The 27,377-nt window shown below is 48.6% G+C and overlaps 1 protein-coding gene across 1 annotated transcript in view; it reads left to right on the forward strand.

The window, feature by feature from the left end:
- The window catches only part of LOC141098873 (uncharacterized), a 108,617-nt gene extending 82,306 nt beyond the window's left edge, over window positions 1-26,311 (forward strand). Inside the window, exon 5 of the mRNA XM_073586829.1 lies at window positions 26,011-26,311. Within this exon, the coding sequence (XP_073442930.1) occupies window positions 26,011-26,282 (272 nt within the window). The 3' untranslated portion in view covers window positions 26,283-26,311. The remainder of the gene's footprint in view (window positions 1-26,010) is intronic.
- The last annotated feature ends 1,066 nt before the right edge of the window (window positions 26,312-27,377 follow it).

Raw genomic sequence — 27,377 nt, forward strand, 5'->3', positions numbered from 1 at the left:
AGTCAGTCTTTTCTTCATTTTCTCTTGATTTCCCTTTCCTGTTGCTTCCCGCTTTCATTCTTCCTTTTTGGTTTTGATTTTTCTTCTTTTCCTGACTCTTCTTCCTTTGATTGTTCCTTCTCTCGGCCTCGGTTGCTCCATCTTCTTTCATTCTCTCTTCTCCTTTATCACTTGTTGGAGTTTCCTTCCTTCCGTCCTTTGATTCTCGTTTTTTCTTTCTTTATACTTTTCTCCTTTGTTCTTCTTTATCTGTCATTCTTTTGTTCTTTGATTCTCTCCCGGTTCATTATTTCTTCTGCTTTCATTCACCTTTCCTTTAATAATAAGAATCGTTTTATTTCTATAGCGCCGACAGATTCCGCAGCACATTCTAGAGGGGACGTGTACAGACGACAGACATTACCGAAAAACACATCAAATCACAGATGCCAAGAGTCAGGCAGAGGAAGAAGTCAAACGTTGCTGCTGAGGGACCAGTAAAGCCACGGTGGCTCACTTTAAGTTTTGGAGTGCGGCCTGTTTTTTTCTGATTATCTATCTATCTATCTATCTATCTATCTATCTATCTATCTATCTATCTATCTATCTATCTATCTATCTATCTATCTATCTATCTATCTATCTATCTTTGGGAAAAAAGGGAAAGAGCAGCACATAAATTGAACAGACAATGCAGGTGCCGGCCTCCAGGCTTATACCAAACCTCAAAAATAGTCCTCAAGATGAAAGCGGCACACCAAAAGAAATCCAGTCAAAGTGCAATTTATTAGCACATCTGGCTAGTTGCCCACACAGCGACGTTTTGGGCCTGGGAGTTGTGGACCTTTCTCGCTCCTACATTTGCGGGGGCTCTCACTCCTACATTTGCGGGGGCTCTCACTCCTACATTTACAGGGGCTCTCACTCCTACATTTGCGGGGGCTCTCACTCCTACATTTACAGGGGCTCTCACTCCTACATTTGCGGGGGCGCTCGCTCCTACATTTGCGGGGGCTCTCACTCCTACATTTGCGGGGGCGCTCACTCCTACATTTGCGGGGGCTCTCACTCCTACATTTGCGGGGGCTCTCACTCCTACATTTGCGGGGGCGCTCGCTCCTACATTTGCGGGGGCTCTCACTCCTACATTTGCGGGGGCTCTCACTCCTACATTTGCGGGGGCGCTTACTCCTACATTTGCGGGGGCTCTCGCTCCTACATTTACAGGGGCTCTCACTCCTACATTTGCGGGGGCGCTCGCTCCTACATTTGCGGGGGCTCTCACTCCTACATTTGCGGGGGCTCTCACTCCTACATTTGCGGGGGCTCTCACTCCTACATTTGCGGGGGCTCTCACTCCTACATTTGCGGGGGCTCTCACTCCTACATTTGCGGGGGCGCTCGCTCCTACATTTGCGGGGGCTCTCACTCCTACATTTGCGGGGGCTCTCACTCCTACATTTGCGGGGGCTCTCACTCCTACATTTGCGGGGGCGCTCACTCCTACATTTGCGGGGGCTCTCACTCCTACATTTGCGGGGGCGCTCACTCCTACATTTGCGGGGGCTCTCACTCCTACATTTGCGGGGGCACTCGCTCCTACATTTGCGGGGGCTCTCACTCCTACATTTGCGGGGGCTCTCACTCCTACATTTGCGGGGGCTCTCACTCCTACATTTACAGGGGCTCTCACTCCTACATTTGCGGGGGCTCTCACTCCTACATTTGCGGGGGCGCTCGCTCCTACATTTGCGGGGGCTCTCACTCCTACATTTGCGGGGGCTCTCACTCCTACATTTGCGGGGGCTCTCACTCCTACATTTACAGGGGCTCTCACTCCTACATTTGCGGGGGCGCTCACTCCTACATTTGCGGGGGCTCTCACTCCTACATTTGCGGGGGCTCTCACTCCTACATTTACAGGGGCTCTCACTCCTACATTTGCGGGGGCGCTCGCTCCTACATTTGCGGGGGCTCTCACTCCTACATTTGCGGGGGCTCTCACTCCTACATTTACAGGGGCTCTCACTCCTACATTTGCGGGGGCTCTCGCTCCTACATTTACAGGGGCTCTCACTCCTACATTTGCGGGGGCGCTCGCTCCTACATTTGCGGGGGCTCTCACTCCTACATTTGCGGGGGCTCTCACTCCTACATTTGCGGGGGCTCTCACTCCTACATTTGCGGGGGCTCTCACTCCTACATTTGCGGGGGCTCTCACTCCTACATTTGCGGGGGCGCTCGCTCCTACATTTGCGGGGGCTCTCACTCCTACATTTGCGGGGGCTCTCACTCCTACATTTGCGGGGGCTCTCACTCCTACATTTGCGGGGGCGCTCACTCCTACATTTGCGGGGGCTCTCACTCCTACATTTGCGGGGGCTCTCACTCCTACATTTACAGGGGCTCTCACTCCTACATTTGCGGGGGCTCTCGCTCCTACATTTGCGGGGGCGCTCGCTCCTACATTTGCGGGGGCTCTCACTCCTACATTTGCGGGGGCTCTCACTCCTACATTTGCGGGGGCTCTCACTCCTACATTTACAGGGGCTCTCACTCCTACATTTGCGGGGGCGCTCACTCCTACATTTGCGGGGGCTCTCACTCCTACATTTGCGGGGGCTCTCACTCCTACATTTACAGGGGCTCTCACTCCTACATTTGCGGGGGCTCTCACTCCTACATTTGCGGGGGCGCTCGCTCCTACATTTGCGGGGGCTCTCACTCCTACATTTGCGGGGGCTCTCGCTCCTACATTTGTGGGGGCTCTCACTCCTACATTTGCGGGGGCTCTCGCTCCTACATTTGCGGGGGCTCTCACTCCTACATTTGCGGGGGCTCCCGCTCCTACATTTGTGGGGGCTCTCACTCCTACATTTGCGGGGGCGCTCACTCCTACATTTGCGGGGGCTCTCACTCCTACATTTGCGGGGGCTCTCGCTCCTACATTTGCGAGGGCTCTCACTCCTACATTTGCGAGGGCTCTCACTCCTACATTTGCGGGGGCTCTCACTCCTACATTTGCGGGGGCTCTCACTCCTACATTTACAGGGGCTCTCACTCCTACATTTGCGGGGGCGCTCGCTCCTACATTTGCGGGGGCTCTCACTCCTACATTTGCGGGGGCTCTCACTCCTACATTTGCGGGGGCTCTCACTCCTACATTTACAGGGGCTCTCACTCCTACATTTGCGGGGGCGCTCACTCCTACATTTGCGGGGGCTCTCACTCCTACATTTGCGGGGGCTCTCGCTCCTACATTTGTGGGGGCTCTCACTCCTACATTTGCGGGGGCTCTCGCTCCTACATTTGCGGGGGCTCTCACTCCTACATTTGCGGGGGCTCCCGCTCCTACATTTGTGGGGGCTCTCACTCCTACATTTGCGGGGGCGCTCACTCCTACATTTGCGGGGGCTCTCACTCCTACATTTGCGGGGGCTCTCGCTCCTACATTTGCGAGGGCTCTCACTCCTACATTTGCGAGGGCTCTCACTCCTACATTTGCGGGGGCTCTCACTCCTACATTTGCGGGGGCTCTCACTCCTACATTTACAGGGGCTCTCACTCCTACATTTGCGGGGGCGCTCGCTCCTACATTTGCGGGGGCTCTCACTCCTACATTTGCGGGGGCTCTCACTCCTACATTTGCGGGGGCTCTCACTCCTACATTTACAGGGGCTCTCACTCCTACATTTGCGGGGGCGCTCACTCCTACATTTGCGGGGGCTCTCACTCCTACATTTGCGGGGGCTCTCACTCCTACATTTACAGGGGCTCTCACTCCTACATTTGCGGGGGCTCTCACTCCTACATTTGCGGGGGCGCTCGCTCCTACATTTGCGGGGGCTCTCACTCCTACATTTGCGGGGGCTCTCACTCCTACATTTACAGGGGCTCTCACTCCTACATTTGCGGGGGCGCTCGCTCCTACATTTGCGGGGGCTCTCACTCCTACATTTGCGGGGGCTCTCACTCCTACATTTGCGGGGGCTCTCGCTCCTACATTTGTGGGGGCTCTCACTCCTACATTTGCGGGGGCGCTCACTCCTACATTTGCGGGGGCTCTCACTCCTACATTTGCGGGGGCTCTCGCTCCTACATTTGCGAGGGCTCTCACTCCTACATTTGCGAGGGCTCTCGCTCCTACATTTGCGGGGGCGCTCACTCCTACATTTGCGAGGGTGCTCACTCCTACATTTGCGGGGGCTCTCACTCCTACATTTGCGGGGGCTCTCACTCCTACATTTGCGGGGGCTCTCGCTCCTACATTTGTGGGGGCTCTCACTCCTACATTTGCGGGGGCTCTCGCTCCTACATTTGTGGGGGCTCTCACTCCTACATTTGCGAGGGTGCTCACTCCTACATTTGCGGGGGCTCTCACTCCTACATTTGCGGGGGCGCTCACTCCTACATTTGCGGGGGCTCTCACTCCTACATTTGCGGGGGCTCTCACTCCTACATTTGCGGGGGCTCTCACTCCTACATTTGCGGGGGCTCTCACTCCTACATTTGCGGGGGCTCTCACTCCTACATTTGCGGGGGCTCTCGCTCCTACATTTGTGGGGGCTCTCACTCCTACATTTGCGGGGGCTCTCGCTCCTACATTTGTGGGGGCTCTCACTCCTACATTTGCGAGGGTGCTCACTCCTACATTTGCGGGGGCTCTCACTCCTACATTTGCGAGGGTGCTCACTCCTACATTTGCGGGGGCTCTCACTCCTACATTTGCGGGGGCTCTCACTCCTACATTTGCGGGGGCTCTCACTCCTACATTTGCGGGGGCTCTCGCTCCTACATTTGTGGGGGCTCTCACTCCTACATTTGCGAGGGTGCTCACTCCTACATTTGCGGGGGCTCTCACTCCTACATTTGCGGGGGCGCTCACTCCTACATTTGCGGGGGCTCTCACTCCTACATTTGCGGGGGCTCTCGCTCCTACATTTGCGAGGGTGCTCACTCCTACATTTGCGAGGGTGCTCACTCCTACATTTGCGGGGGCTCTCACTCCTACATTTGCGGGGGCTCTCGCTCCTACATTTGCGAGGGTGCTCACTCCTACATTTGCGAGGGTGCTCGCTCCTACATTTGCGGGGGCTCTCGCTCCTACATTTGCGGGGGCTCTCGCTCCTACATTTGCGGGGGCTCTCACTCCTACATTTGCGGGGGCTCTCACTCCTACATTTGCGGGGGCGCTCGCTCCTACATTTGCGGGGGCTCTCGCTCCTACATTTGCGGGGGCGCTCACTCCTACATTTGCGGGGGCTCTCACTCCTACATTTGCGGGGGCGCTCACTCCTACATTTGCTGGGGCGCTCACTCCTACATTTGCGGGGGCGCTCACTCCTACATTTGCGGGGGCTCTTACTCCTATACATTTGCGGGGGCTCTCGCTCCTACATTTGCGGGGGCTCTCACTCCTACATTTGCGGGGGCGCTCACTCCTACATTTGCGGGGGCGCTCACTCCTACATTTGTGGGGGCTCTCGCTCCTACATTTGCGGGGGCTCTCGCTCCTACATTTGCGGGGGCTCTCACTCCTACATTTGCGGGGGCGCTCACTCCTACATTTGCGAGGGTGCTCACTCCTACATTTGCGGGGGCGCTCACTCCTACATTTGCGGGGGCGCTCACTCCTACATTTGCGGGGGCTCTCGCTCCTACATTTGCGGGGGCGCTCACTCCTACATTTTGCTAACTAGTTACCAGATAGCGGAATCCATATTCCCCATCCCTTTACAATGTCAGATAAAACATTCCTATGTGAATTTTGGGCTTCCCCCGCCATCACCACCATGTCCCCCGCCATGTCATTATGGGTCCTCACTTCACATTGTAAGAGGGCCACCTGGTGGCGTAAAACCTGGGTTTTGTGAGGTCAGATGAAAAATGAAAAAGCCAGCTCACCAGTAAACTCTTACAGATTCACGGAGCTCCGTGCAGACCAACGTCACAAAACGGGAAAGAAAGTTACTGTCGCTCCAGCGGCATAAAATGCTTCTTTATTGTAAATCGGTAAAGTAACACATAATAGAAGTCTCCATGGAACCGCACCAGAGCAAGTTGATACAAAGGCTACGCGGTTCGACCGACATGGTCTTTGTCAAAGCCATATCCAATCTCTAGTCTAGCTTGGCTATGTATATGAGACTGACCAATAAAAATACATGTCTACATCACGTGATACCCGGGACAGGTCCTGTGTCTAAAAAAGACGTCACATATAATAATTCATAGAATAATAATAAAATCATTAATAATAATGCAACATCAAATCATGTCTCTTATTTAGACCACTTGGATGTCTCGTATTTAATTGATAAATCCAAAATGCCTCTCGAGTAAGAAGGCGCCGCCGGGTGTCTCCCCCCGAGATAAAGGACTCGCACGTTCCATTCCCTGCATTGTAAGGTGGGACGTCCTCCTACCGTGACATTCAATAACATGATTATTGCTTGTGATATTGCAGAAATGCGCTCTGATTGGCTCGTGGTGCATCCGACGTAGACAGATTGCCGGCATCGCAATTTAGTTTGTAAACTATATTTTTTGAATTGCAATTAATAGAGTTATTAATCTTGGACCTAAGACTATTATCGTTGCTATTAAATTCCTTTGATCTCTGTACGTACAACAGGTAGCCACACTTTTGTAAAATGTGCCCAATTTCTGGGCATTAAAAAAATTGTAAATAAATGTTTCCCTATATTATATGAAGATGACAAATGAGCACGAATTTTGACTTCTGGTGTAAATGTGGGATCCTAAGCGCTCCTTCATTGGGCGATATATTGTCACCAAGTAGGGCTTCGTCTGGTAGCAAAAAACCCAAGGGGTTGTTACAAACGTGTGGCTACCTGTTGGACGTACAGAGATCAAAGGAATTTAATAGCAACGATAATAGTCTTAGGTCCAAGATTAATAACTCTATTAATTGCAATTCAAAAAATATAGTTACAAACTAAATTGCGATGCCGGCAATCTGTCTTACGTCGGATGCACCACGAGCCAATCAGAGCATTTGTGCGATATCACAAGCGCTAATCATGTTATTGAATGTCACGGTAGGAGGACGTCCCACCTTACAATGCAGGGAGTGGAACGTGCGAGTCCTTTATCTCGGGGGGAGACACCCGGCGGCGCTTTCTTACTCGAGAGGTGTTTTGGATTTATCAATTAAATACGAGACATCCAAGTGGTCTAAATAAGAGACATGATTTGATGTTGCATTATTATTAATGATTTTATTATTATTCTGTGAATTATTATATGTGACGTCTTTTTTAGACACAGGACCTGTCCCGGGTATCACGTGATGTAGACATGTATTTTTATTGGTCAGTCTCATATAGATAGCCAAGCTAGACTAGACATTGGATATGGCTTTGACAAAGACCATGTCGGTCGAACCGCGTAGCCTTTGTATCACCTTGCTCTGGTGCGGTTCCATGGAGACTTCTATTATGTGTTACTTTACCGATTTACAATAAAGAAGAATTTTATGCTCTGGAGCGACAGTAACTTTCTTTCCCGTTTTGTGAGGTCCACAGCACATTTTTGCCATCAGATCCCAATGGAGCCGCTGTCATAGCGGGTGAAGCCGCTGTAAGGTGGATATAATACAGGAGTTGAGGAGCTGTATGATCAATGTCAGGAAATTGGATTCTACCAGACACACAAAGAATTAGAAATAAATTCTGAATCCAGTGTAACAAGCGAGGGCCGGTATTGTGCTCAGTTTGTCAGGCCTGAGACCCATGTCAGGAACATGGACAAGGCCCATCTTACTTGGAAGCAGCCTCCTCAAGGGAAAGAGCCAGGAGAGCCATTGACCAATCTGCACAAGACCAAGCACTTCTTCAGGAAACTTCCCATTCAGGCAGAATGGAACTTTTCATGGTTTTGAGCAACAAAGGAGTAATTCCAGGATATGTCCCAGAGAGTGACGGGGTCTGTGGAGTGTATTACTCAGGTGACAGGCAGTGCTACAGCATAGCTCCCAACCATCCCGGATTAGGCGGGACAGTCCCGTTATTGCCACGCCCACCCGCTGTCCCGTCCGGGACTCTATTTTTCCCGCACTGCAAGGAGATAAGCCACACACCCCCTCATGCATCCCATCCTCACCCTCCCAGAGACCCACTGCACCCACAGTCCCTCACAGCCTGCAATGACATTGCTAGGCTGTTCTCTTCTGTACACACAGGACCTGTGATGAGGTCACAGGAGGGGAGGAGTCAGGGGTCACATGATCAGGAGCCTCAGTGTATACAGGACTCTGCTCTGCTGGTCGTCATGTTGCTGGATGAGGGTAAGTTTATGTGTGGGGTCAGGAGGGGTTTAAAGGGTGGATGTAGCAGAGCCGTGTGTGTACAAGGTGTACGGAGCAGAGCAGTTTGTGTATGGAGCAGAGCCGTGTGTGTACGAGGTGTACGGAGTGGAGCCATGTGTGTGCGAGGTGTACGGAGCGGAGCCGTGTGTGTGCGAGGTGTACGGAGCGGAGCCGTGTGTGTACGAGGTGTACGGAGTGGAGATGTGTACGAGGTGTACGGAGCGAAGCCGTGTGTGTATGAGGTGTATGGAGCAGGGATGTGTGCGAGGTGTACGGAGCGGAGCCGTGTGTGTACGAGGTGTACGGAGCAGTGATGTGTATGGAGCAGAGCCGCATTTGTACGAGGTGTATGGAGTGGAGCTGCGTGTGTATGAAGCGGAGCCGCAGTGTACGATGTGTACAGAGCGGAACCGCGTGTGTACAAGGTGTATGGAGCAAAGCTGCATGTGTACAAGGTTTACGGAGTGGAGCCATGTGTGTACAAGGTGTACAGAGCAGAGCCGCATGTGTACAAGGTTTACGGAGGGTGTGCGTGGTGTACAAAACAGAGCCCTGTATGTGCAAAGTTTACAGAGCTGAGCCGTGTGTGTACGGAGTGGAGCAGAGCCGTGTGTGTATGGGGTGTATGGAGTGGAGCTGCGTGTGTATAGAGTGGAGCCACATGTGTACGAGGTGTACGGAGCAAAGCTGCATGTGTACAAGGTTTACGGAGTGGAGCCATGTGTCTGGCATATTCTGAAAGCAGAGCAAAAAGAGGCCAATCTAATAAGGGACAAAAAGCAAACTGACACAAACAGTAACATAAGGATAGAAATTCAGCACAGCCCCAGCAGGGGCTGGCTGACCACACAAAACTGAATAGACAAAACCAAATCAAATGTGAACAATAGCAAAGAACACTTAGCTTGCTTGAGCATGCAGGGACTGAGCTGGAAACTAAGACCTCAGGAGGCAGGAAATATCACCAGCAGGGATAGAGGGAGTCGGCTGTCTTAAATCCAGTCAGAGACTCCAGATGTCCAATCGTCGTCCTCATTATCAGGTGGCAGGCCTCTGTCAATTAGATCAGCTCCATTACCTCCTGTAACCACTAGAGGGAACCCGGAAAGAGAACTTGCGACTCCTCTGTCAATACAACCAGCCCCTCTACCTTCACTAGCAACCAGAGGCAGGCCAAAAAGTGAATTCACAACACATGTGTGAGCGCGAGGTGTACGGAGCGGAGCCGTGTGTGTACGAGGCATACAAAATGGAACCGTGTGTATGAGGTGTGCAGAGCCATTCGTGTACAAGGTGTATGATGGGGAGCATTCATACCTCCCAACCGTCCCGGATCCAGCAGGACAGTCCCGATTTTGAGTCTGTCCCACTGCCCGACTGGGAGGTTACTTTTCCCGCGGACATAGGAGTACACGGCGGAGCCCCAAGGAGCACTTTAAAATTTGCACATGACATTCCACCGGAAGTGATGTGCTGGAAGCTGACCGGAAATGAGGTAATTTCGGGAGGAGATTGTGATGGAACCATAGAGGCACTTCAGGGAATGCTTTAGATCCATCACCGTGTCCTCCTCCGACAGCACGGACAGTGGGATCGCCTTGGAATCGGGGATGTTGGCCATGTGAGTGGATCATGAAATGTCCTGCACCAGGAGGCTGCTATAGCATCTTTATAGAATCTTTCTTTCTTTCTCTCTCTGTTTCTTTCTCTCTCTTTTTTCTTTCCCCTAATCCTTTCCCTCACTCGCTCTGTTCTTTCTTTCTTTCCACTCTTTCTTTCTCTCTCTAATCTTTCTTTCTCTCTCCTTTCTTTGTTTCTCTCTCTTTTCTCTTTCTTTCCCCTCTTTCTCTCTCTCTGTTCTTTCTTTCTCTGTTCTTTATTTCTTTTCCCTCTTTCTTTCTCTCTCCCTCTCTGTTCTTTCTTTCTCCTCTTTCTTTTTTTCTCTCTCTGTTCTTTTTTTCTGTCCACTCTTTCTTTCTCTCTCTGTTCTTTTTCTTTGTTTCTTTCTCTCTGTTCTTTCTTTCTCTCTCTCCCTCTCTGTTCTTTCTTTCCCCTCTTTTTCTTTCTCTCTCTGTTCTATTTTTCTATCCACTCTTTCTTTCTCTCTGTTCATTTTCTTTCTTTCTGTTCTTTGTTTCCCCTTTTTCTCCCTCTGTTCTTTTTTCTGTCCCCTTTCTCTCTGTTCTTTCTTTCCCCTCTTTCTTTCTTTCTCTCTTTCTCTCTCTGTTCTTTTTTTCTCTCTGTTCTTTCTCTTTCTTTCATTTTCTCTCTATTTTTTATTTCTCTTTCTTTCTCTTGCTCTGTTCTTTCTTTCCTCTCTTTCTCTCTCCCTCTCTGTTCTTTCTTTCTGTCCCCTCTTTCTTTCGCTCTGTTCTTTCTTTCTCTCTGTTTCTTTCTTTCCCCTCTATCTTTCTTTCTTTCTTTGATTCTCTCTTTCTTTATTTATTTCTCTCTCTCTGTTCTTTCTTACTCCTTTCTTTCTCTCGCTCTGTTCTTTTTTTTCTTTATTTCCCTTCTTTCTCTCTAATCTTTCTCTCTCTAATCTTTCTTTCTCTAATCTTTCTTTCTCTCTCTAATCTCTTTCTTTCTTTCTCTGTTCTTTCTTTTGCTCTCTCTGTTCTTCCTTTTTCTCTCTGTTCTTTCTTTGTCTCTCTGTTCTCTTTCTTTCCCCTCTTTCTTTCTTTCTTTCTTTCTCTCTGTTCTTTCTCTCTCTCTTTCTGTTCTTTCTTCCCCCTCTTTCTTTCTCTCTCCCTCTCTGTTCTTTCTTTCCCCATTTCTTTTTTCTATCTCTCTGTTCTTTTTTCTGTCCCCTCTTTCTTTCTCTCTGTTCTTTCTCTCTACCTCTCTGTTCTTTCTTTCTTTTTTTCATTCTCTCTCTGTTCTTTCTTTCTTTCTCTTTCTTTCTCTCCCTCTCTGTTCTTTCTTTCTTTCCCCTCTTTCTTTTTTTTCTCTCTCTCTGTTCTTTTTTTCTGTCCACTCTTTCTTTCTCTCTCTGTTCTTTTTCTTTGTTTCTTTCTCTCTGTTCTTTCTTTCTCTCTCTCCCTCTCTGTTCTTTCTTTCCCCTCTTTTTCTTTCTCTCTCTGTTCTATTTTTCTATCCACTCTTTCTTTCTCTCTGTTCATTTTCTTTCTTTCTGTTCTTTGTTTCCCCTTTTTCTCCCTCTGTTCTTTTTTCTGTCCCCTTTCTCTCTGTTCTTTCTTTCCCCTCTTTCTTTCTTTCTCTCTTTCTCTCTCTGTTCTTTTTTTCTCTCTGTTCTTTCTCTTTCTTTCATTTTCTCTCTATTCTTTATTTCTCTTTCTTTCTCTTGCTCTGTTCTTTCTTTCCTCTCTTTCTCTCTCCCTCTCTGTTCTTTCTTTCTGTCCCCTCTTTCTTTCGCTCTGTTCTTTCTTTCTCTCTGTTTCTTTCTTTCCCCTCTATCTTTCTTTCTTTCTTTGATTCTCTCTTTCTTTCTTTATTTCTCTCTCTCTGTTCTTTCTTACTCCTTTCTTTCTCTCGCTCTGTTCTTTTTTTTTCTTTATTTCCCTTCTTTCTCTCTAATCTTTCTCTCTCTAATCTTTCTTTCTCTAATCTTTCTTTCTCTCTCTAATCTCTTTCTTTCTCTGTTCTTTCTTTTGCTCTCTCTGTTCTTCCTTTTTCTCTCTGTTCTTTCTTTGTCTCTCTGTTCTCTTTCTTTCCCCTCTTTCTTTCTTTCTTTCTTTCTCTCTGTTCTTTCTCTCTCTCTTTCTGTTCTTTCTTTCCCCTCTTTCTTTCTCTCTCCCTCTCTGTTCTTTCTTTCCCCATTTCTTTTTTCTATCTCTCTGTTCTTTTTTCTGTCCCCTCTTTCTTTCTCTCTGTTCTTTCTCTCTACCTCTCTGTTCTTTCTTTCTTTTTTTCATTCTCTCTCTGTTCTTTCTTTCTTTCTCTTTCTTTCTCTCCCTCTCTGTTCTTTCTTTCTTTCCCCTCTTTCTTTTTTTTCTCTCTCTCTGTTCTTTTTTCAGTCCCCTCTTTCTTTCTCTCTTTCTCTCTGTTCTTTCTTTCTCTTTCTCTTTGTTCTTTCTTTCACTATGTTCTTTCTTTCCCCTCTTTCTTTCTCTCTCTGTTCACTCTTTCCCTCTGTTCTTCCTTTCTTTCTGTCTGTTCTTTCTTTCTCTCTGTTCTCTTTCTTTCCCCTCTTTCTTTCTTTCTCTCTGTTCTTTCTTTTTTTTCTATTTCATTCTCTCTCTGTTCTTTTTTTCTGTCCCCTTTCTTTCTCTCTCTGTTCTTTCTTTCTCTCTCTGTTTCTTTCTTCCTCTCTGTTCTTTCCCCTCTTTCTTTCTTTCTTTCTTTCTTTCTTTCTTTCTTTCTTTCTTTCTCTGTTCTCTCTTTCTTTCTTTGTTTCTCTGTTCTTTCTTTCCTCTCTTTCTTTCCCTCTCTGTTCTTTCTTTCTCTCTCTGTTTTCTTTTTTCTCTCTCTCTCTGTTCTTTCTTTTCCTCAGTACCAGTCAGTGTACCAACAATGCCAGCCCCTGTGACCATAATGCCAGACACTCTACCTTCAGTACCAGTCAGTGTGATCAGCAGTGCTAAATGGGTGCGGTTGGTTGGGGCATGGACATGTGTGTGACTAGTTGTGAAATGGGTGTGGTCAGCCTTTATCCCTCTTTCCGTTCTTCAAAAGTTGGGAGGTATGCTACAGAGCTCAGGTAAAGGCCTTAGCGTGGAAATAACCATGTTCCAACATGTGAAAGGCTGCGGCCTGAATAGGTCTGTGGAGCGTATTAACCCAGTCTCTTAGACCTGCTTAAAATGTACAGAAACTGACCAATACCCCACCACCATTTTTTTTGTAAGGACCTTAAGTTATGTAAGGGAAGTGACAATTTAATAAAGAGACAGAAGTCTCATTTAGGAGCCTGGAAAAGTCAGCAATGGTCTTTGTCCATCACCGGACAATGTGAAGTGCTAATGAATATGTATGCCCTATCTAACTAACAATTTGTGAGCAGACAAGGGACAACTGAACGCTGCGCTGGGACAGTGAACTGGACATGGTTGGTGACTGTTGTGTCTGTGCAGCTGCAGGTTGTGGACAGGAGGCCTCAGCGCCTGCTTCATGGACAGCAGATTGGGAAGGATGCAACACAGGGGAAGGGCCAGTGGTTTCACCCTCAGACACAGATTTGTACCCAGGCGTTCCACCCATCTACTGCGGTGCTGCATATGTCAGCAGTATATGGCGTATGCTAACAGAGGTATTATGTCCAATATATCCCCAGATATGTGGGTAAGATTTTTGAACTAGCAGCATATATATAGAGCATGTTTCATTACTCATATTATTGTTCTGTGTAAGGCTGAAATCTGAAGAAGTGTGTGGAGCATTCATGTTCATGTAAAACCACGGCCGAGTGGTTGACCGGTCAGCACAATCCATACTCACTGGGCTGTCAGCTGCTTCTTTCCTGCTGTGTTCTCCACTCTACCATTCACTTAAAGGACCGGAGGCAGAGTCCAAAGCAACTTTAAACATAACGAATTTATTCTCTTCAGGACACAGCACATCCATAACACTTCCAGCACACTTGTGACAATACCAGAAATGCATTATTCTTCATCTTCCCCTGATGTCTTCTACTACACAGCAATAGGCCACAAAGATATAATGGCAACAAGGAGCCCGGTGAAAACTGCACTTGAACCCATCTCCCTGGAACCGACTTCAGCCCAGACACAGAAATAATCATCTACTAGGTCGTCCACCCCCTTTTGGTTATCCTGCCCACGCACTCGCTGGTGGCCCACTCTTCTACTCCAGCATCCAAACTTCGTCAGTAACTTCATCAGTGACTTCTTCACTGGCTTCTTCACTACACTGCTCCAGATACCATGCACTGCGCGCTTCTCTTCTTCCTGAGTACTTCCACTCCTTTCTATGGACATCCGGGTTTCTCTACTTGTGAACGTTGTGTGATAGCCAAGCAGCTCAGGCCCCACAGCCACCTGAGCACACCAGGGGTCTACCCCGTCTGCCTATAACCAGGAAATCTGTCTACCTTATTCCCCAGCTACCACTCCTACAATTAACCTCTAAAGTGTCCTACAATTATGCAGTGTGCTCAGTGCCCCCATCTAGTGGCCTTTTCCCTAACTGCACTGTCCCTAGCTTACATAAAATACAATATGGCAATTATTTATTATTAATATTTATTTACATAGCACCATTGGTTCCATGGTGCTGTACATGAGGAGGGGTTACATACAAATTACAGATATCACTTACAGTAAACTAACAATGACAGACTGATATAGAGGGGAGAGGACCCTTCCCTTGCGGGTTTACATTCTACAGGATGGTAGGGAAGGAGACAGTAGGATGGGGGGTTGCAGCATCTCCAGTGATGGTGAGGCGGTAGCTCCGGTAGTGGTGAGGAGGCAGCGGGGTCATTGCAGGCTGTAGGCTTTCCTGAAGAGATGGGTTTTCAGGTTCCATCTGAAGGATCTGATTGTGGTTGATAGCCAGTCGTGTTGCGGCAAAGAATTCCAGAGGATGGGGGATATTCGGGTGAAGTCTTGGAGGCGGTTGGGTGAGGAGCGAATAAGTGTGGAGGAGAGAAGGAGGTCTTGGGAGGATCGGAGATTACGTGAGGGAAGCTATTAGGAGATTAGTTCAGAGATATATGGAGGAGACAGGTTATAGATGGCGTTTAGGTCAGTAATAGTAATTTGAATTGGATACGCTGAGGGAGTGGGAGCCAGTGAAGAGATTTGCAGAGGGGAGAAGCGGAGGAGTAGCGAGGAGAGAGATGAATTAGTCAAGCGGCAGAGTTAAGGATGGACTAGAGAGGTGCGAGGGTGTTAGCAGGAAGGCCAGAGAAAAGGATGTTGCAGTAGTCGAGACGGGAGATGATGAGGGCATGCACAAGCATTTTAGTATAGTGAGGGTTGAGGAAGGGACGGATTCTAGAAATATTTTTGAGCTGGAGGCGGCAGGAGGTGGAGAAAGCTTGGATGTGTGGTTTGAAGGACAGGGTTACTCCGAGGCAGTGGACCTCCGATACGGGGGAAAGCGTGATGTCATCAATTGTTATAGATAGGTCAGATAACGAAGATCTGTGAGATGGGGGAAAGATGATGAGTTCAGATTTGTCCACATTCAGTTTGAGGAAGCGAGGGAGAAGAAGGAGGATATAGCTGATAGACACTCCGGGATTCTGGAGAGCAGAGAGGTGACGTCTGGGCTAGAGAGGTAGATCTGAGTATCATCGGCATAATGGTGGAACTGTAGTCCATGGGACTTTATGAGTTGCCCCAGGCCAAAATGTATAGATTGAGAAGAGTAGGGGTCCTAGAACAGAGCCTTGGGGGACTCCAACAGAGAGAGGGTGGGATGAGGAGGTAGTGTGGGAGTGGGAGACGCTGAATGTGCGGCTGGAGAGGTATGAGGAGATCCAGGATAGGGCGAGGTCTTTGATGCCAAAGGAAGAGAGGATCTGTAGTAGGAGGCAGTGGTCAACTGTGTCGAAGGCAAAGGACAGGTCTAGAAGGAGGAGTATAGAGTATTGTCCATTCGCTTTGGCTGTAAATAGGTCATTAGTAATTTTGGTCAGGGCTGTCTCAGTGGAGTGATGGGGGCAGAAACCAGATCGTAGATTGTCAAAGAGCAGGTTAGATGAAAAATGGGAGGAAAGTTCAGCATGGACGTGCTGCACCAGGAGTTTGGAAGCGAATGGGAGCAGCGATATTGGGCGATAGCTGGACATAGCGGTTGGGTCGAGGGTTGGCTTTTTGAGGATAGACGTGATTGTAGCATGTTTGAAAGCAGAAGGGAAGGTACCGGGTGTTAGTGATAGGTTGAAGATGTGGGTTAGAGTTGGGATAAGAGTGGTGGCGAGGTTGGGGAGGAGGTGGAATGGGGTCAAGTGCACAAGTGGTGAGGTGTGATTTGGAGAGAAGATGAGCAAGCTCCCGTTCAGTGATGTTGGATAAGGAGGTTATGGGGTTTGGGAAATGGTCTGGTAAACAAAGGGGTTGTAGTGGTTGAGCAATAAAGACTTGCCGTGTTTGGTCTATCTTGTTTTTGAAGTGTGCGGCAAAGTCCTCAGCAGAGATTAGGGAAGTTGGAGGGGGCAGTGGTGGGCAGAGGAGGGAGTTAAAAGTGTTGAACAACTGTTTAGGGTTGTGGGATAAGGAAGATACAAGGGATGTGAAGTAGGCCTGTTTAGCAGAGGTGAGAGCTGATTTGAATGCGAGTGTTGCTAGTTTGAGTGCAGTGAAGTCGTCTTGCGAATGCGTTTTCTTCCAGCGCCGTTCTGCAATTCTGGATGCTTGCCGAAGCTTTTTAGTGATGTTATTGTGCCAGGGTTATCTATTGATTCGTCGCACTCTGTTATGCATGACAGGGGCGACCGAGTCGATGGCTGATGCAAGAGTGACATTGTAGAAACAAGTGGCAGTGTCAGTGTCGTGGAGTGAAGATATGGATGCCAGTGGTAGAATAGAGTCAGAGAGTATGTGAGTGTCTAGATGTGCGAGGTTTCTGCGGGGGTGCGCATGTTGCCGGACGTGGGTGACAGGTGAGGAGGACAGGGATGAGAAAGAAAGTAGATGGTGGTCAGATAGAGGGACAGGGGAGGTGGTGAAGTTAGATAGGGAGCAGAGACGGGTGAAGACCAGGTCTAATGTGTGTCCGTCTGTGTGGGTGGCTGAGGAGGACCACTGAGTAAGTCCATGGGACATCCCAAAGCAGTCCATTGAGTGGGCAACCATATAACAAATAAAACCCCATGTAGTGGCTGAGTAAAAGTGTCCTACCGCCTGTTGCAGAATAATCTGCCGAGGATCGTACTGCGGAAGACTGAGTATGAGTAGTGCTTCAAGAATGTGTACATGCTGAGCCAAAACGCAGCCTTGCAGACCTGCAGACTTGGTCGGTGGGCATGCGAAGCCAAATGGACCAGAGGACGGACATCAACCACGTAGAATACGCCCTAATCCCTGCTGGGATGGGCAGCTTCTAAAGTAGTACAACCCCTGAATAGCCAAATGAATTTCTCTGGCTATTGTGACCCTGAAGTGGCTTACAAGAGAGTGCCGTCCTCAAGACATATGTCATGCATGCAGGGCGCGCTTAGCTTTATCCATCCGAAGTACCAGTGTTGGGCCCAAAGAGGGCAAGACAAAATCATTGTTAAAATAGAAGAGTCAACCAATGCTGGAAAAAGGGGCGGAAGTGATCTAAGGATAATCGTATCCAGGTTGGAAAGCAGAAAGAAAAACCAAATGAGCTAAACAGGACATGGCTGTGAGCTCCGAGCGTCGCATAATGCGTGACACTGCGACAAGAAGGGCGACTTCCAAAAAAGAACTGACCAATATGTCACGATCAGGGGATGTGACCTTTGGCCGCACACGGCTATCACAGGTGCAAGGGGGCTCATCTTTGTTATCCCACCGCTGCCAACCATGTGATAAAAAAACAGCAAGCTAGTCTTGCCCTAACAATTTACCGCAGGGGGGTTTATTTTAGTTATCCCACCACTGCCACAATATGTTACAAGCTGCCCGGATTTATGCATATCCCATTTTCAGTTCCACTTTGGATCTCGCACCTCGCCGGCGCCCCCCTTACCCTCAGGTCAGTCAGGGAACTACACCTAGGATAATTAGTCGCCGGGCGGGCTGCTTGTTTGCACTGGCGATTAGGCTGCTGCAATGAGGGAATTATAACTAGTCCTGGCCGCAGTCACACAATCAGCAATAAATACGTATATACAGCTTACACATAATACAAAGATACGTAAATCCTACACTTGCAAATATGGCAATTATGTACACCTTAATAGCAACATCAATATTTAAAGGGCTCGGCCCTGACCCTCTTACATTCAAAAATGTCCAAGTGCAGCCCCAAAAATCAACATCACGCTTATAGAGACCGTGAGAAAGGCAACACAATAAAAATTTTTTCCAAAAATTACCCCAAGGGGTCTGTATCATACACCCTGAAAGACGCCGTGATGGAGACCTCACAATACAGTTAGCACTTATTACAAGTGGTAAAGATAGGACAAGTTTCACCAGTGTGCAATGTGCCAAGGTTTCACAAAGCACAAAACATTCCCAACGTGGGGGATACATAGACGAACGCTTGTTGCAGAAGCAGGAGGAAGAGAAGAAGGAGGAGGAGATGATTTCCTGAACAAAATGGGTTTGGGTAGTAAGGGATGGACATTAAGACAACAAAACATTTGGGCTACAATTACATAACGTCGCTGTCATCTGTGGGGCTTACAAAGTCGGTGGAAATCCAGCCTTGTTCAATGTTAGAAGAGTCCGCCTGTCTGCGTTTTCCATTGACAGCCGTGTGCGCCTATACGTTATGATTGCACCAGCCGAACTAAAAACCTGCTCAAACAATACACTTGCTGCAGGACATGGCAGCACCTCCAAGGCGTACAAGGAGAGGTTGGGTCAAGTGTGCAGCTTGGACAACCAATAGTTAAAGGGTACTGAAGAATCAGGAAGGGCGCTGGTATGGTCACTTAAGTAGTCCTTCACCATCTTGGTCAACTTCTCCCTCCTCGTCATAGTTACACCCACATATAGCCCTTGCTGATGTGACGGTCTCATGAAAATGGTCCAGTTGGTGGACATCTTCCCACCCCGAGTTGCACCTGGTGTTTGTGGCCCTCCCTTCTATTACTTGTGGGTGAAAAGAGTCGGTACCTCTGCCACCTGCGTTGTCTGAGGGTAATCTTTTGAGCTAGTCTTCCACTATGGCCCTCTGGCATGCATGCACTGAAAATGGCACATCTTGCCTCTGACATGAGAGAAGCAAATTTCTCCTTGTACCATGGGTCAAGAAAGGTGCACAACCAGTATTTTATGGTGGACAAAATGTCTTTCATGCGAGGGTCTTGAGTGAAAGGCATCTGGACATGAACTCTGCCATGTGTGGCAGACAACAAAGAGTCAAACGTTCAGTGTCCTCACCAGGAAGAACACTAACAATCCTCTTCTCCTCACAATTCATAGCCTTCTCTTCCTCCTCTTCAGGCCATCCATGCTGGACAGACATGAAGCTGGGATTGTGAGTCCACTCTGTAGCGCAGAGCAAAAGAACCTGTTCCTCCTCATCCTTCTGCTCCTGTTCCTCGTCATCACCCAATGTGATGTGAGTATACTGTGTGGGGCGGGGCTGTGTGGTATCAACCACCATACAATCTTGCTCCATAGCCACCTGCTCGGGATTCAAAGCTTCCTCTTTGAGATTCTGCAGCGAATGTTTTAATAGACAGAGCAGTTGGATGGTTACACTCATAATAGCGTCAACAGCGCTCACAATCTTGATGCAGTGCTCAAAGTTTTGAAGAACCTCAGATAAGTCAGCAATCCACACCCACTCGGCAGTTGTTATGTGTGGGGGCTGAGTGTTACTCTGATGGGCATTGAGAAGCTGGAATTCAGAGACTGCCCTCTGCTGCTCACTAAGCCTTGCCAAAATATGGAAGGTCGAATTCCAGCGTGTGGGCAGGTCACAAATCAGGTGACAAGGCAAATTAAAGCGCTGCTGCAGCGAAGCTAGACTGGCAAAAGCCTGAGATGACTTTTGGAATTGTGCGCTGACATGGCGTACCTTGGCAAGTAGGTCAGGCAAGTCAGAGTATGTTTTTAAAAACCACTCTACAACCAAGTTCACCACATGGGCCATGCATGGAACATGTACCAGCTTGCCGAGCTTTAAAGCCACCACCAAGTTACTCCTATTATCGCACACAACCAGACCTGGTTGGAGGTTCAGCGGGGAGAGCCACTGATCAGTCTCTTCTTTTATCCCTTTCAACCGCTCGACTGCATTGTGAGCTTTTTCACCTAAACAGATGAGATTCAGCAGAGCGTGCTGTCGCTTCGCCAAGGCAGTGCTGGAAATTTCCCATCTGGGGAGTGATGGAGAGGCTACTTTCTGTGAGGATGAGGAGGAGAGACAGGAAGTGGAATACAAGGAGACTGAAAGCCATGATGGAAGTTGGGCCCACTATTCTAGGTGTGGGTAAGATGTGTGATGTCCCAGCCTCTGACTCTGTCCCAAACTCCACCAGGTTCAGAGAGTATAAAATCCTCTGGAAACCACACTATATCACATCCATAATAATATACTGTAATTATCAATAACGTGTGGTCTACCAAAAGGACAATAGGGGATAAATCACTAGACTAAATCATAATACCATGAAACATGCGACCAGTAATCCCAGGAGAGTTAGTCTTAAATGCAAAATTAACTTTATTAAATATACAAAGGTACATGGAGACAGGGGAAGGTCAAACCAAAACTGCACATGCGAGAAAAGGGGTATAAAGTACAGTGTATACGTTAATAAATAAGTATAAGATAACCCTTATACATATTGCACATTCCCAAGTGGCCTCAAGAAAATTGTAAGCAGACATCCTACATGTACTGTATATGTAACGGACTCAGCTCCTGCTGAGCCCATTTTTTGAGTGGACCCTCTGGGTCGTGGCACCCACCCACCGAGGGCGAGCTGACCTTGTGAGAATCCACCCCCTATACAGGGAGTGTCAGGGGCAAGACCAAGGGGGTGAGCCACCACGACTGCTGGGACCAGACGGCCGGCTCAGGGGACACTAGACGAGTGTCTGACGACAAGGACGAGCAGGAAGCAAGACGAGACTAGACGTAGGTGCAAGGTATCTTCATTAGAATAACACAAGATCACATACAGAGAAAACAAGCAAAACGTGCAAGGTGCGCGCGTGGGCACGCCAAGGTCCATAACATGGTACGTGCCAGATGGCACGCCTAGGCACAGGTAATGGCATGATGGCATTGGACTCTGGACTGCTGGCTAACCGACAGGGTCCAGGGATCAGGCTGCGGACATCAGGCCGCAGTCATCTGGTTCCGGACCTCTGGCAACGGTCGGCAGGTTCCGGGCATCCGGCAGGCAAACCAGGGTTCAGGCAAGGAGGCACGACAGATATCCAAGCAGGGTGCGTGTTTAGGGAACACGCCAAGGTCCAAGGCTAGGTGCATGTGTAGGGGACACGCCAGGGTTCAAGGCTAGGTGCGTGTGTAGGGGACACGCCAGGGTTCAAAGCGAGGTGCGTGTGTAGGGGACACGCCAAGGTTCACAAACGAGACAGGGTGCGTGTGTAGAGCCACGCCAAAGCATAGGATAAGACAGTGCGTGTAGAGACACGCCAAGGCACAAGACAGAGTGCGTGTAGAGACACGCCAAGGCACAAGGTACAAGACAGAGTGTGTGTAGGGGACACGCCAAGGTACAAGGTACAAGACAGGGTGCGTGTAGAGACACGCCAAGGTACAAGGTACAAGACAGAGTGCGTGTAGAGACACGCCAGGGTTCAGAGCAGGGCTGCGTGCTAGGAGCTATGCAGGGACGCACACCTCACTGGCCAATGCACACGGCTGTAACGCCAGGACGAGGCACGACTAAGGCACAGGAGGGGGCAAAGGAACCTTCGTGCTAGGAGCCACGCCAGGTTCAGGGCAGGGTGCGTGCTAGTAGCCACGCCAGGGTTCAAGGCAGGGTGCGTGCTAGGAGCCACGCCAGGGTTCAAGGCAGGGTGCGTGCTAGGAGCCACGCAGGGGGCAAGGAATGGCTGCGTGCTAGGAGCCACGCAGGGGGCACGCCACACTGGCCAGTACACACGGCTGTACACAAACACGTGGCACTTACCACGGCACAGGAGACGGCCAAGGGGAACCCACGCCGGGGTTCAATGCAAGGACAAGGCAGGGAACAAGGCAAGGAATACAGGCAGAAACAGAGCCAGGTCAGAGAGAGGACAGAGTCTAGCAGCGGAGCGTAGGCAGAAGCCCAGAGCCGGGCCAAGGGAAGACCTTGGGACTAGACAAAGAAACGAGCACTAAGGAGAGGAGAAATGGTGCGTGTGCCAGGGAGCACTACAGAGCACCATAGGAGAGAGCGAGGCAGAGCAAGCAAAGACTGAGACCATAGGGAGGAACACAAAGCAAGGAATAGCAAGGCAGAGAACACAGGGAGGACTACAAGTCAAAGCAAAGCTAAGGCGAGACATAGCAAAACAGACTAAAGAACAGCAGAAGGACTACAAGGCAAAGCAAGGCAAAGACAAACATGGCACGAGAGACAACACAAGACATGGCACAAGACAAGAGGCGGAATACGAGCACGGAGCGTGTGCAGAGACGCACTACAGAGCAAAGTGCAAGGGCACAGAATAGAGGGAGCAACCCCACAGACCCAGAGCCTTGCAGGGAAGCAACACAATAATCAGGCCCTGAGCATAGGAAGAGGCGGCCTGATATAGGGCATAGCACCTCCTCCTCCAGGTCAGGACCAGGGGAGAACTTCCGGGATTCTAGACATGACGAGATGATAGCAGAACCAGACAGTGCAGGATCTTAAGAAATGTCACATGATCAAGGACTCCAGACATGACGAGAAGATCACAGAAGGCAGAGCAGAAACGCAGGGATCCTGCAGCTCAGACATGAGGTGAGTCTGCACACTGCTCTAAGGGACATGCAGGACAGCAGACAAAGCATGCGCACGCACATTGCTCCAGGAGTTCTTGAGACAAACAGACATGGCAGACGTGACAGTATATATATCCAAAAGGTCATAATTATAAACAAATGCTATACCTGATCAAATGGCAGGAAAATGATTCAAAGTGCGCCCTCCCCAACGCGCATTCCGGCTGTGCAGCCTTTGTCTACGGGTAAAAAGTTTAAAAAGCGCCACCCACCAATGACGATGCAACGTCCGCTAAATATGACCTATAAGTTACTATAGTAGCCAAGACGCCCAACCTCATATAAGGTACAGCGTCCACTAAGTGTGACGCATACATTGTCACGGTACCCAGGACGCCCGACGGTTCAGACAGTGTGCCATAAGGGAAATGTAGCGTCCCTGTCCACAAGAACTTGTCCATGTGTCTGGGGTTAGGTGAACCTTCCCTGTGACTGCGTAGGCCAGAGCACTGCTGATATTGTGAAACTCGTGCTTATGTAAAGCGGGGACGACACACACCGGGAAAAATAGTGTCAGCTGGGAATCGAGTACTGTGGGGCTGCCACCACCAAGAGGTCGCGGAAAGACTCAGTTCCCACAAGTTGAATCGGCAACATTTCCAGGGCTAGCAATCTGGCTACGTGGGTGTTTAGCGTTTGGGCCTGTGGGTGGGTGACTGGATATTTCTGCTTTCTAGTAAATGTCAGGGGCAGCGACAAGTGAGCGCTGCACTGGGATAACAAACTGGACGTGGTTGCTGATTGTTGTGTGTGTGCATCCGCAGGTTGTGGGCAGGAGGCATCAGTGCCTACTTCATGGTCAGCAGATTGGGAAGTCCGTAACATAGGGGAAAGGGCAGTGGTTTGACCCTCAGACACAGATTTGGTACCCAGGCGTTCCACCAACCTACTAGGGTGCTTGGCTTCCATGTGCTTTTGCATGCTGATGGTGCTCAGGTTGGCAGTGTTCTTGCCTCTTCTTAGCTTGGTTGGCAGATGCTGCAAAGTACAGTTGTTTTATCTGAAGGACTTTCAGAAAAAAAACTGCCATACAGGGGAAAAACACCCCCTTGGACTGTTATGTAGCGGAGTGTGGATGTCTCTGTGGGACAGTTGACCGAGTTCTACCTCTGGGCAAACCCCTACCTCTTCTTGCCTGTTTTCTTACTACGGATCCATCCCTCTCTGGACTGCTGTGCTCACTATGCATGCCACTATGCCTGGTTGGTTCAGTGGCCTCATCATCGATCACTTCAGCTTCCAATTCCTCATTCTGATCCTCCATATGAGTTGCGATTTGAGGCTAACCTGATGGCAACTGTGCCTTAAGATTATCCTCCACCTCTTCAGACCTCAATTGACTTTCCCCAACGTGCCTTTATCCTGGCCTTGGGTGCTCAAAAGTTTGGGCATTACTGCACTCCACCTCCTCATGACCGTCTTTTATGGTACACGTTGAGAGGCCTGACAAATGACAAGGGAACGTAAACAGTTCCTCAGAGTGGCCAGGTTGGGATCATATGTCTCCTGGGACTCTTGATGGTGAGAGGAAGGAGATCCAGGTTGAGGATTCAGAGGCCCACCCTCTTGGATATTGACACTGGACTGTGTGGAAGACTTCGTGGTGCCTTTGTCTGTCATCCAACCCACAACATCCTCACCCTTGTATGAGTTCGTTAATGGTGTACCGCGCTGACAAAATTTTGACAGGAACCTAGAACGAAATACAGTCACCCTCAGATCTGTCACACGGCCTTGGCGGGCACCACCACATCTACGTCCCTTAACGTCATCCTTTCTCATCTTGAATGAGTTAAATACTGGCTTTATTTTTCACAAGTACCCTCAAAGAGGTCTTATGTACAAATTCACTGTACCTAGCAATGTGTGGCTATTTTTAAGTCTCCTCTCAGTCTTCTCTTTTGCAAACTAAACATTCCCAAATCCTGCAACCTTTCCTCATAAGACAGGGTTTGCAGACCGGTCACCATTCTGGTCGCTCTTTTCTGAACTTGCTCCAGTTTGTTGATGTCTTTTTTAAAATGTGGCGCCCAAAACTGGACACAATATTCCAGATGAGGTCTGACCAAATCTCTCCCACCTAACAAGCAAGTAATCTCTTGACAATCTTCAGCTCTTAAACAAGCTTTTTAGAAGAACGCTCACTATACCCTCCTATCACTCTCCCTACTCTGAAACTACATTCTCCCTACGCTGTTTCTGGCTGCAATGTGGGCAAGATGGCTCCGGCAGCCTTTAAATAGTGAAAGCAGAAAAATCCAGCTCACAGATGAAGTCCCAATCAGTGCATTTTATTTTCCGAGCTACATGAAGCAAAGATTAAAATTGTGTGTTCACAAAAAGGAAGATGCAGGCATCTTTTGACGCGTTTCGAGCTGCGAGCGCTCTTTTGCCACTTATTGTCGTTTTCCTGTGGTGATTTTTTTCTGTACGTGTAATAAATACAGACTCTTTATGCAAACTTGACAAAATGTATTGAGTGCGGCCGTTCCCTCTCTTAGTCACAGTAATGCCACACCAAAGAAGGCGCCGGCATTACTGTGATTGGCGACCCAGACCGGCATGTTCATTGGTTGCAAATAAAGCGCCAAACATGCTGGCGGGTCACTCGAGTATACCGGGGAGAGCACCTAATTACTCGACGAGTATCGAATAGTGCTGAGTGTATTCGCTCATCACTTTCTATTATCTATTATTTATCTATCTATCTCTTATCTATTAACTATCTATCCATCATTGCTGGTCATTTAGCTGTTAATCATTTGTCATCACTCATCATCAAACCATTCATCATCCTTAATCTTTTAATCATCCACTCATACCAGTCATCCAATATTTTTCAGTATCCATCATCTTTGCCAAGCCCCATAAATGATCTATCATTCTTGATCTTCCAACCAAGCATCTGTCATTACTGGTCATCCTTCACCTATGTGTGGTCCTGTGCTTTTGAGTAGCTGGTTTCTGCTCTCTGCCTCTTCCAGGGACTCTTCCGGTTCCTCCATGGAGACCTCGTATTTCCACTACTACGTATAGAGTAAATATATACAGATTGCCCATACGGCCCATGTCATGTCAGCCATCTACTGGCAGTGAGGACATTGCATTACATGAGCTTGAATGTTCATTCTATCTGCATATTTAACCTTTTGATCTTTTATTCTGTGGCGGACCTCCAGAGTGGACATACTTTGGTCGCCCTGTTCAGGGTCTACACTTTGTACGAGCTCCAAGACTTTGTCCTTATCCGTGTCTGAGTGCACAGTCAAAGTCTCCATTGGTGTTTCCTCTTCATCGCACAAATCACATTTTACCTATGGGAGGATATGACAAGCAAAGCCAGATCCTTGGCAGACCTCCTGTAAAGCCCAGCTTCAAGCAGCTCTACAGACTGCTAGGGTACAAGAGAGGGGTTTATAGCTTATACCTCCCACCAGCTAAACAACAGTGAGGATCGGCTAATGACAGCGTCTTCACAAAGCAGGTGAGAACCAATGTTGTGGTCTGGGCTGAGGACATTGCATGGAACTTCAAGCTTTTCCTAGACGTCATACTAGGAGAAGATTTGTCCTAATATCTGATCCCTCCATGATGTCTGTGCTCGCACATAACACAGCTAACACTGCATGTCCCAGTGATGTCTATACTGGTGACCTCCCTCAGGAGGAATCTGCTGTGATATTACTAATACTAACAACACTAACAGTCCTATATCTGTTGCATGTTTAGTAGACCTTAAGGATCCTGGGCCTCCCACAGAGAGACCACCAGCAGCTACAAAAGAAGCAACTACAAGACCTGTCACAGAAGGACCGTTCTTAGCACCGAAAGATTTCCTATCCAACCTTGCCTCCCTCTTCTGGTCCAGGTGGTTTTAGTAAGTGCTAAGTACCAACCGGCTACAGCAGGTTTCACTGGGCTGGTTCCAGTCTTTGGTCGATGCCTGTCCAGTCTAGATCTCTACTTTAGTGCTCCCATTTTCTCCTAACCTTGGTGCAGACCTCTACAACCCCTCGGATCAGGGTGGAGGGAAATAACAGTACCAATTAGAGGTTTGGCGTAAGCGGGAAGTTTGGAGCAGATTATTCACAGGGTAGAGGTCTTTGTTCCTTCCTGTAGAGTTCATGTAAAGGTAAATATGAGTGGAAGGCTGGGGATACTGAAGAAGAGGTCACACTAGAAGAACCATAAAACACAGAAACAGAAATATTGATGCATTTTACCCATGTTTCCCATCTTAGGTTCTGAGTCTCCTTGGTTTCTTCTTCCATGGATCAGTTCACATTCCTCAAGAAGCCTTCATTCATGCCTAGAAATGGGAAGGTCATCATGAACAGTTCCACCATTGAGAACCGTGGTTGACGTCTCTGATATTTATGTGCGGATGCTGGAAGTTTTCTGCTCAGTCTGTGAATTTCTCGCAGCTCCTCAATGAACTCTATGTTCTGCGCTATCTAATCCTCTGTCTCTATGAGTGGACAGCACGATGCATAGGTAACGGCTCAGGCTGCCCGAGCATATCGCCACTACTTGTGCTATTCTGTAC

Source organism: Dendrobates tinctorius, unplaced genomic scaffold, assembly GCF_039654945.1.
Source record: "Dendrobates tinctorius isolate UK_male_01 unplaced genomic scaffold, ASM3965494v1 ptg000096l, whole genome shotgun sequence".
Lineage (NCBI taxonomy): Eukaryota > Metazoa > Chordata > Amphibia > Anura > Dendrobatidae > Dendrobates > Dendrobates tinctorius.